The sequence below is a fragment of the Solanum pennellii genome, chromosome 3 (genome assembly GCF_001406875.1).
Source record: "Solanum pennellii chromosome 3, SPENNV200".
Classification (NCBI taxonomy): Eukaryota; Viridiplantae; Streptophyta; class Magnoliopsida; order Solanales; family Solanaceae; genus Solanum; species Solanum pennellii.
In genome coordinates, this window is record NC_028639.1 from 2558204 (window position 1) to 2569866 (window position 11663).

General features: G+C 34.2%; 2 protein-coding genes across 4 annotated transcripts in view; one reads left to right on the forward strand and one right to left on the reverse strand.

Annotated features, from left to right (window-relative positions):
• LOC107012688 (heat shock protein 83) lies at positions 1-3150 on the reverse strand. The gene is made up of 3 exons (XM_015212597.2): positions 2679-3150; positions 1872-2152; positions 1-1778 (listed from the first exon to the last, which is right to left on the reverse strand). The coding sequence occupies exons 1-3, from the start codon at positions 2956-2958 to the stop codon at positions 225-227; spliced, it is 2115 nt and encodes a 704-aa protein (XP_015068083.1). The 5' UTR covers positions 2959-3150; the 3' UTR covers positions 1-224.
• A 4661-nt stretch (positions 3151-7811) lies between these two features.
• LOC107012501 (glutaminyl-peptide cyclotransferase-like) overlaps positions 7812-11663 on the forward strand; it is a 6808-nt gene continuing 2956 nt past the window's right edge. The window contains exons 1-5 of one of the 3 annotated variants that reach the window (XR_001456045.2): positions 7812-8288; positions 9410-9466; positions 9584-9619; positions 9703-9788; positions 10525-10588. Coding sequence is in view for 2 of the 3 variants with exons in the window: in XM_027915913.1 (XP_027771714.1) it covers positions 8007-8288; positions 9410-9466; positions 9584-9619; positions 9703-9767; positions 10525-10588 (504 nt within the window). In the remaining variant the exon portion in view is untranslated. The remainder of the gene's footprint in view (positions 8289-9409; positions 9467-9583; positions 9620-9702; positions 9789-10524; positions 10589-11663) is intronic. The other 2 variants (XM_027915913.1, XM_015212367.2) reach the window with 2 other exon arrangements.

The following is an 11663-nucleotide window of genomic DNA, read 5'->3' on the forward strand; positions in this document are numbered from 1 at the left end:
TGTGACCAAAATATTAGTTCATAACATTTCGGTTAACTGATGGACATATTCTCTTTAACACTTGGACAGGACACAAAAACACATTACTTACACAACAGACGAATAACCCATCCGAAACACTAGCAAAAAAAAAAAAAAACTATACTAGACACAAGATGAGAAAAAAAGCAACACGCTCAAATTGTATTTTCACGCATCTCAAAAGTCTCAACTGATTTCAATGATTAGTCCACTTCTTCCATCTTGCTTTCCTCACCAATTTCCTCCAGTGCAGGCATGTCGGCATCTTCACCAGCTCCATCTTCTTCCTCTTCTATGCTAAGACCCAACTTCAACATCCTGTGAATTCTTGCGGCAAAGGTATTAGGGTCATCAAGGCTAAAACCAGATGTTAGTAGAGCTGTCTCAAAGAGCAACAACACGAGATCCTTCACTGATTTGTCATTTTGGTCTGCCTCAGCTCTCTTCCTCAATTCCTCCATGATTCCATTATCAGGATTAATTTCCATTGTCTTCTTGCTGGACATGTATGAACTCATGCTGGTATCCCTCAAAGCCTGAGCCTTCATGATCCTCTCCATGTTGGCTGTCCAACCGTATTCACCAGTCACCAAGCAACATGGAGAATCAACAATCCTATCAGAAACAACCACCTTCTCGACCTTGTCACCAAGAATATCTTTAATTATCTTGCAGAGATTCTCAAAAGACTTCTTCTTCTCCTCCTTTTTCTTCTTCTCTTCTTCACTGTCATCATCAAGCTTCAATCCCTCCTTGGTGGCAGAGACCAGTTTCTTACCATCATATTCTTTCAGCTGTCCCACAGCGTATTCATCAATAGCATCAACCATATAGAGCACTTCATATCCTTTTTTCTTGAGACGCTCCAAGAACGGAGAGTTCTCAACTGCCTTCTTGCTCTCTCCAGTAATATAGTAGATGTCTTTCTGGCCCTCCTTCATCCTAGTAACATAATCCTTCAGGCTGGTCAGCTCATCACCGCTCTTGGTAGAGTGGTAACGGAGGAGGTCAGCCAACTTGGCTCGGTTCTGGCTGTCTTCGTGAATGCCCAACTTCAAGTTCTTTGAGAATGCCTCATAGAACTTGTTATAGTCCTCCTTGTTCTCAGCAATCTCATTGAACATCTCAATACATTTCTTCACCAGGTTCTTCCTAATCACCTTGAGAATCTTGTTCTGCTGCAGCATCTCGCGAGAGATGTTGAGAGGCAAATCATCGGAGTCCACAACACCTTTCACAAACCCAAGGTACTCAGGCATAAGTTCCTCACAGTTATCCATAATGAATACCCTCCTGACATAGAGCTTGATGTTGTTCATCTTTTTCCGGCTGTCAAAAAGATCAAATGGAGCTCTCTTGGGCACAAAGAGGATCGCCTTGAACTCAAGCTGCCCCTCAACAGAGAAGTGTTTGACAGCAAGGTGATCCTCCCAATCATTGGTCAAACTCTTGTAGAAGGAGGCATATTCCTCCTTTGTTATCTCCTCCGGTTTGCGCAACCAGATAGGTTTCTGCTTGTTAATGAGCTGCCACTCGTGAGAAACCTCCTTGATCTTCTTCTTCTTGCCTTTCTCCTTCTCTTTGTCCTCATCAACCTCCTCAACCGCACCCTCTTCGTCTTTCTTGGGCTCATCATCTTCATCATCACTGATCTCTTTCTCAGTAGTTTTCTCTGTCCAAAGGTAAATAGGGTAGCTAATGAATTCAGAGTGCTTCTTTACAAGGTCCTTGATTCTTCTTTCTTCCAAGTACTCCAGCTGCATCGTATTAACCCAAAATTAATAACAATCATCTCTGAGTCCGGGCCTAATGAAATTATGTACAATCACGTAGGAAATATTGCTGCTTACCTGGTCCTCCTTGAGGAAGAGGGTTATTTTAGTTCCTCTGCCTAGTTGTTCTCCACTGACATCCCTTGTAACGGTGAATGAACCACCGGCTTGTGATTCCCAGACATACTGCTCATCATCATTGTGCTTGGTGGTCACAATAACCTTTTCCGCTACGAGGTAAGCAGAATAGAAACCAACACCAAATTGACCAATCATGCTCACATCAGCACCAGCCTGCAAGGCTTCCATAAATTCTTTGGTGCCGGACCTTGCAATTGTACCCAGATTGTTGACCAAATCTATTCGGAACCACAAACAGAGACATCAGTACCGTTATCCCAACTGAATCTAAAGACCAAAAACACCTCCTCCTAAAAATATTCACCATTGGTACCAAACCGTTCACAGTCCTACTCTAAAGGATCAGATTAAGTCTCTGTGAAATTAAAATTTCTAGCAGGATCGACAGGAGAATAATTAATTCTAAATGCAGAACATATTACATTAATTCGAAATCCAAAACATATCGCGAAAATCATAGCTGGTCGCTAATCACAGAGAAGATTGGATATCACAATTCACAGGGACCAAACGGAGAGCTTAAATATGTAATTATCACTAAAAGGAAAACCGATATGTTCAGCCGAAACTAAATGACATCCGTGCATTATTTATTTCAGATAAAACACAAACAACGCATGCAGAAAAAAAAGTCCATCGCCAAAATACAAGTGCACAAAACTTAGCTCTCACAATTTTCTATGTAAAATAAACAAAGCATTTATGCAAATAACAGAAAAGGAAAAGTAGAACAAATGCGATTACCTGCTTTGGTCATGCCGACACCGCTATCAATAATGGAGAGCGTCTTGTTCGCCTTATCAGGAACAAGGCGAATGAAGAGCTCAGGTTGAGCATCGAGCTTGCTCTTGTCCGTCAAACTCTCGAATCTGATCTTATCCAATGCATCAGAAGAATTGCTAATAAGTTCCCGAAGGAAAATCTCCTTGTTGCTATAGAAAGTGTTGATGATCAAGCTCAACAACTGGTTGATCTCAGCTTGGAAAGCGAAGGTCTCTGCCTCAGCCATTTGAACATCTGCCATTAGAGAAAAAGCTTAAAAAATGTAAGTTGGTACTTGCAGAAAGCAATGGAGAATGAAAGCCGATTACGAATGGACACTTTTGATTGATATTTTCGCTAGGAAAGGGAAGGAGGAGCGGTGATTTATATATGAGTGTAGAAGATTTCTAGGCTCTTCTAGCTTGGAGAAAGAGGTGACGACTGTGCTTCTGGATTTTTTTTATTTTTTTTTCTTCTGGAATATTCTACGTTCCTCTACACACATATTTCTTACTTCTACTCGTCTCTTCTGGTACAATCCGACCCGACTCCGTTTTTATTGCCTTCTCATTTAGTTTGGAGATAAATTTAGATTTTAATTTTTGTGATATTTGATAAGAACATTTAATTTTAATTAATTTAAATATATATTTAAAATTATTTTTTAGCTATTGAAAATGTCATAATTATTGATTGTTTCACTACTTAGTACTAGCGTACCCGTTCCCGCAAATAATAATCATTTTATAAATAAAAAAATTGAATATAGAATTGTTATAATTTTGAAATTTGAATAACTTCAAAAAAACGAATGTTTTTCACTATTTTCATTCTAAATTGTTAGTTAAAATATTAGAGGTAATTTTAAATTATAATAATATTTAAATCTAACTCTAATTTTAAAAAATATTATTTATAACTTGAAAATATATATTATTATTGTTTTCTTCGAACTTTACGTTTAAAAATTTATTAATAATTTAAAGACGGATCCATATAAACATTTTCAAGTGCTAATCTTATATCAAATTAGATTATATGAATATAGAAATTCAGAAAACAGTATATAAATAAACAATGAGCATTAACATGATTAATAGTCTCATTGGCGCAATGATTAAGTCATATCGCATTTAGGTTCCATACAAATTTCAAAGTCAAGACATTTTTTAAATTTTAAAAAAATTGACTCTTTTCTTATTATTATTATTATTATTATTATTATTATTCTATATATATATATATATATATATATATATTCTCACTCCATACTCCCTAGGTTAATTTGTTTTTCCCCCTTTCATTCCGTTTGCTACTTTTTTTAAATAGAATTTGTATAAAATAATTTTTTTCCTTTTACTTAACATAATATTTATTGTAGTTTTTGTTATGGATTGTTTTTTACTATTATTCAAATATGATTCTTTTTTATGATAAAGTGTTGAATATATACACCTACATTTTTTATTAGTTAGCTAAGTGCAGGGGAGTGGAGCCACCTTGTATAAAGGGTACATCTGAATTTATTTTGATGAAAAATTATATTATTAATATATGGTTAAAATAATTTTATATGTATCTATAGTAAATGTCGAATTCCTTTCGGTTACTTCATGTGTTTAATTTTAGATATTGAACCCAGTTATCAAAAAACCTGGCTCCGCCTTTGGCTAAGTGAGGTCGGAGCTAGGTAAACGTTGAATGTATATATATAGGTGTTAAGTTAGAATTTCTCACTTTTAAGACTTTAGTCTTATAAGTTTAAGCTAGCGTTTAGACATATATTTTCAAATATTCTTGGCAAATATTATTTGAATGAAATTTCACTATGTGTTTTGTTATAGTATTCAGAAAATATAATTTACTTTTTTTGAAAAATATGATTTATATCCATAAGTTTTAAAAACTATAAAAAGATAACCATAAATTTGTATTACAAGTCAATTGGATCTTCGTTGCAACAAATGCAAGGAGTGGCCATGAAACTAGAGCAACGTAGTTAGGAGTGACTGCAACAAATATCATTCCATATATCGTGAAGTAGACAAAGTACATGTTTTTGTTACCCTGAGCCGATTGTTCAATATTTTCATCAACAACCATATCATCACTTTCATATTCACTGAATATTTCATCACTACTTTGGTGTTCACGGAAAAAAATATGTACTACAATGCAAACACTACTATAGAGGGTGTTCTTGTAAAAGATAAAAGTTTTGTGTAAAATTTTAATTTTCAAAAGATCTCAAATAATGAGATTTGACCTAAATACTAGAAAAAAGTAGTATTTGAAATTTGAAATATTTACCAAACAATGATAAATTAAATGGACAAACACTATTTACTAAAAAAAATTTCAAATATTATTTAAAAAATCTATAGTCAAACGGTCCTAAAAGACAAAAGTCAATCCAAACAGGCTCTTTAGTTAGATTGGCTAGGGGAGGGCTAAAGCTTTGATCAAGATCACATCATTAATTATTGATAGAATTTTAGTTTAACCAAAAAAAAAAAAGTTGAACATAAATTTTAATGAATTATTTTAAATTTTTTTTATTGAACCAATGTTCATCGTTTAAGGGTTTATAAGAAAGAATAATAATCTCAATTACTATAAATTTTATTTAAATATGAAAATATCAAATTGACTTGGAGTGATTATTATCCTCATAGTCTTAGTGTTTAGTGTTTGACAACATAAATATGAAAAACTGGCAAATAAATTTCAAGATAATGATTATTTATCATTTATGGAGGTAAAAATTAGTTAATCCAAAGATAACAGTAGCTAAATCAAATATTGAGATTCATATCGGCCGTGTGCTTCTTCTCGATTTGTGTATTGACATTGAACAAGACAAGGTTTTCGGATATTAGAGAACTCTTCTAATATTCAAGTTTTTTTTTTTTTAGTTTATTCAATTAAATAATTGGTTTTCAAAATTTAAAATGGCAAAAAACTATGGAGATAAATAAATATTTATTATGTTCTCAAAGAGCGCTATATATACTAGATACAAGATATGTGTCAGGGCGGAGCCCAATATATATTACTATTTCCTCTGTCTACCTTTAATAATATGTTTGAATCATTGTTATTCATTGGAGAAAATGGCCAAAAGCCCCTCAGTTTATAGTCGAATTTTCAACTACACACTCATACTTTACGTGGATCCTATCATCCTCCTGAATTTTATAAAATTGAAATTATTACCTCCCTGAACGCTTAGCTGGCAAAGTGAGTGTATCTTACTCTCTTTGAGAGAGTGAACAAAAAAAATTAACATTAAAACTTTATTTTTAATATCTATTTTTAAGAATATATGTTTTTTTTAAATTTATTTATTGTCTTCTTCTCAATCAAATCCCTCCACCATTCACCATCTCTAAACCATCATTGCCACCACAATCTTCACCAGATTCACCATGGTTGATTTCACACAAGCTTTTAAAATCTTATGTAAGAAATTTTTAGAAACCATTCAAATAAATTAAGAGTAAAATGAGATCTATTTATATCACCTAAAAATGAGATTTGGATCATATTTTGGGGGGAAAAAATCAATTTAGGTTTACATCAAACCCAATTGAACTCTCAAATAAGATTTCTTTTTTATTTTATAGATCCTTTAATTATCAATCACAAATCTCAAGCAACCATAGAAGTTTCTTCCTCATTTTTTTGGAGAGGATTTGCACTTGTTCTTCCTCTCTATTTCGCTACCCTCACTTTTTTTAGTTTTCTTCTCTCCACTGCTACAAGTGAAAAGTTACCATTGTTGCTTCCTCCGATGAAACGTCACCATTGTGGCTGCTTCCGAGGAAATGCCACCATTGTCACTGCCTCCGACGAAACGCCATAGCTGCCTCTAGTACGCCACCATTGTCGTCGTCTCCGGCGAAACTCAAAATACCAGCAAAAAAACTCTCACACCTCCTCTCATCTCTCTCTTGTTCCTCATAATCCAATTTTGATGGACTTTAGTGTTTAAAGTAATGGTGAAGTTACTTTAGAAAATTGAAGGAATTGGAAAAGAAATTGCTTTAGGATTGAAGAAATTGGAAGAGTATAGGAAAAATAGAAAGGAATTATAAGAAAATTGAATAAAAATAATAAATCAATTAAATTTCCACGTGTCGTGAAATTCACAGATCAATATAGATGTGGTTGTGGCATTTTAAGGGTGTAACTATTTCAGTTTTAGACAGTTCAGAGGGGTGATAAGACTCCCGTAAAATTAAGGTGTGTAGTTGGGAATCCGGCTATAAATTGGGGAGGCTTTTGGCCATTTTCTTATTGTATCATATCGTTACTATACTTACAATATTTGTTTTGATTGTTACTTAAAATATTGCACTGTATTGTTGAATTTCGTTGTTACGTTAATGTCTATTATAAAATAAAAATATTTTTCTAAATAATATATTTACTACTTTATGTAAATTATTTTTATATTGCATTATATTAGATTAACAAAGTTTTTTAATGCAAAAAATAGTTATATTAACAATGTAACTTGATGTTAAATTTTTAAAACATAAATCATATAACCTTGTTGAGGTAAAAATGCTCAAAATATTATTTTCAATACAAAATCTATTTTATTAAGATGAAGTTTTTAATATTTTATTGATATAATATTTAATTTCATATGCGCATTTATGATAACTTTGTTGGTTTTAATTTAAAAATTACTTTATTTGAAATATTATTTTCCTTGATTTTCTCATTTATTAACTAATTGTCTTTTTTTCAAATTAAACAAATAATAAAAATACATAAATCAACAATATAACAAACTAAAATATTGTCATCTTTAATAAATATTAAAAATTCTGCTATCAGGCCCATTAAATATTAAAATATTATTGTTTTGAAATATTTTTTCAATTTCATACTATTAAGAACGATAACACGAAAAAATCAAAATCGATAGCAAAAAATAAATTAATAACTTTTTTTTAAATTCGAGTTATCAATTTTGATTAAATTTTAAACGGCCCTAAATTACCTTCTTCTATCACATAATTTTAGAACATAATATTCTCCAAACTAATTAATTCCTACAATCAAATATAAAATAAAATAATTCTACGAAATATCTCAAATTGCCAAACAACTCCAAGGACATATTTGATCAATTGGAAGTCAAAGTTGGCAATTGGAATTAGTCATTAGACCACGCTTTTCATCGCGACTATTCACGTTAATCTCCCACCCCCAACAATTTCCGTCGTCGTTCCCGGCGAGCCCTTCCGATAGACCGGAGGAATCCATGAACGTCGGCGTTTATGAGGTGTGGACCACATGCCAGGCGCAAAAATGAGAAAGAAATCTAATTCTAGGAGAGTAAACTCCCTACCTCAACAACCTTCCATGGCTTCTTCCCTCGTTTGTTCCTCTCGTTTTCTTCTCCATTACAGAAAGATCTCCGCCCTTGTATTTTTTATCCTTGTTGTTTGTTTGATAATTGTTTTGAACACCTCGTTGCGAAAGGAAGGCGTGTCTCAATCAGAAGTTCCCTCGAATCGACTTTACACAGTCGAAGTGGTCAATGAGTTCCCTCACGATCCCGACGCATTCACTCAGGTATGTTTTTGTTTCGCATCTATTGATCCCAGTTGATCCTCTAGATTTATGTTGAATTCTAGTGTCGCTTGTATTTAATTTGTGTAATCAGAAAGAGGGATTAGAAATTTAATCATATATGAGGAGAAAAGAAGTCCAATTTGGATTTCTAGTAGTGTAAGATTGAGCTATGATATTGCTTAATTTTTTCTAGTGAAAAAGAAGATACTTACTCAGTTCACAGGGCATACCCCGGCTTACTATAGCGAAGATAAAGAGAGGCCCAGCTTCTCTTATCAAACACATGTTGCAGGATCCGCTGGGTTTCTAATTCTAATTTCTCTAGGGATGTAATGAGAGCTAGTCTTTTGCTTAACAACAGTACAAGCATCTGGCATTTTTATCCTTTCAAATCGAAACCATGATCAGTTATTTAGCTGCATTTACAATAAACACCACCAACTAATAGAGAGTTTCAGCTAACCGACGATAAGAATGAACATCAAGATGGTATCTGATGACTGCAGTGGATATGTGAATTTGCCAGTGAAGTGTGCATTTTAGATGAAGTATCTAGAAAATATTCTTTGTCCATGGATTAGCTTGTGTTCATTCACATTTGATGTTTCTGTTTCTGTTTCCTTAACATTTATAAATGAAATGGCTACAGGCGGAATATTTTAATGTGATTATTCATTCCCTGTCAACAGATGTGGAAATTGTTTTCCATGTACCTTGATCAACTATGAGGTTAGATTTATGTGTAGTGCGGTGAAACTGTTCAGTCTAATTACAATTAACATTTACAGCGAAAATCTAAATAAGTAAAGATAAAATAGATTTTTCTTCGGATCATCAGCTTTCAAATAGTAAAATCTTAACTATTGTTGTAATATGATTAAAATCTGTGGATGGTGTGCTATTTGATATGAATGTTCTTTTCTCTCTTTGGTTGCTTTTGAGGTTTCAAGCTTCTTTGCTTGTTGATAAACCTGAATATTATGGGTTCACTACACTTATCCTACTTCATTCTATTTAGAAATCCAAAGAGTTATCGTATTAATCAGATGGTGCTTTTATCTTGGTGAGTTATTAGTTACTAGTGTTTTTCATATCTAATAGTACTGAACATTTTTCTACAGGGACTACTGTATGCAGAAAATGACACCCTATTTGAGTCTACTGGGATGAATGGGGCTGTGAGTTTCCCTCTGGTTCTTTAGTTGACTCCAATTGATTATTTATTTGGAAGAATTGATTTACCAGAATATTGTTTTGGGTTTATAACTGATCGTGCTTATAATATTTGATTACAGTCATCTGTTCGGAAAGTCACTCTGCAGACTGGCAAGGTAATTGCCTAGATGCTCTGAGTGAAATCGGCCTTGATGCTGAGTTGGTATATCATTGAGCCCTTTCTTTCTGGCATTCGCAGGTTAAGGCTATTCAGAGAATGCCGTACTCTGATTTTGGCGAGGGCTTAACTCTTCTTGGTGATAGGTTTGTGATCTGAACTAAAAGGTTTTGCCTCATTCAGCTGATGCTCTAGGTTTTTGCTTACCTTGATTCAGTAAGGGAAGAAATTCATGTGACATAAGCAATTTGTTCTTTTTCCAAAACAAAATAGTGGTTCCCATTAGTTATAAGTTATACATGTAGTAAATGATGCTTCTCTGGAACATACTTTCCAGGAAAACAGGATGTTGACGAATATGTTGTTTTTGGTTGATTACAAAAAAGTTGTTTTTGTTGCCCACATGGGTACAGGTCCTTTTAGGCTTCTGACCACTCTTATCTTTTATGACTTGATGATTATGTCCCTTTTTTTGTGATAACCGTATCTTCTACCTTCCACCAACACAAACATCTAGCATCTTTGCTTTCTGCTGGGATTTTTTTATTTTTTTAATAATGGTAACTGTTGCTTTCTGCTGGAATTTGAACCTTTGACCTCATATTCTCAACTCACTTCGTTGACCTCTTGGCCACACCCTTGGATGCTTTTGCATGATTATGTCTGCTAAATAAGTTGACAATCTCCTCAAATCTGAAGGACTTCTGAAACGCCTTTGATTGGGAAAGTACCCACTATACTTCCTAACGGTGATCTAAATTGAATTAAAAAAAGAGTTTTGACCCCTTTACTGCATGGTATATTCTCAAATTCAGTCTTTCCGTGTACAATTGATTGCTGCTTTCTCTTTTTATGTGAAAAAGATGGTCCCATCTAATGTAGTAATCTTAATATATTTCGCAGGTTGATTCAAGTAACTTGGCGGCAGAGTACTGGTTACATATATGATCGGCATAATCTCAGCAAAGTATGCTATACTTTTTCAGTGTTTTTTGCAATTTTGTGCTATTTACGTTTGTATCTTGCTTAGATGATTTCCAGTTTATCTTACTAATATTAAGATGTTTATTGCGAATTTTCTAGTTTGAAAAAGGAGATTTTCCAGTGCTGATCATTCTATTTTGATCTTGTTTGCCAAATCCCAACTTTTGACTCTAAGTCAGGGCCAAAAGGGTGAAAAACTTAAAAATGGTATCATGATCTCATTGACTACAACAATATGTTTCTGGAAACTTCTACTTTGGCTAATAGTATGATATTGGGAAAATTATTTATCTTTGGCTGCTCAGTTGTATTATACAGGTCTCCCTAACCCTGAGGGTAGCTCAGCTGGTAAAGGCCTGAGGACAAAGTCCTTCAGGTCGCCAGTTCGAGCCCCAGCAGGGCCACTGGAGGCATTACAAACCGGCCGCGTCTCCAGGGCCCCGTGGAACTAACCGTGGTGCACCCTTCTTGAAACAGCGGGACCCGGTGGGTACAGCTAGTCGGGTTCGCAAAGCGATACCCGAAAACCACGGCAAAAAAAAAGAAAAAGGTCTTCCTCTCAGTTGGGACCTTTTCTGAGTTGTCACTAGCAAAGCATTCCACTACAGTTTCTTTGACAACCATCTGTATACAGTTAATATGTAATCAATTATAATGGGTTCTTTTTAGATTGCTGATAATGCTTAACGATGATACGGCAATATCAGGCAATTTCATCTATATTCTCAAGGTTTTGACTCTTCTTCCGGTGTATTTTTCAAACTGGAAAAAAAACCCTTCAAAAACTTAACTTCAATTTCCTTCTCCTCACAGAAACTTAGAGCTGGTTTCGCTTCGATTTCAGTTGTCTTCTGTATTCCATCTGCTTGAACTGTAAGATCACCATTTTCAGAAAATGACGCTCGGGTTTTTGTCCAAAATCTTCTTATACCATATAAACTGTCATTTTGTTATGCAGAAATATGCTGTGTATTAATCCTTGCCTGTTTGTGGTTATTTGTATTGATATGTACTCGGAATTTCCTTTATCACCCCTCCCCCACCCCCCCCCCCCCCCC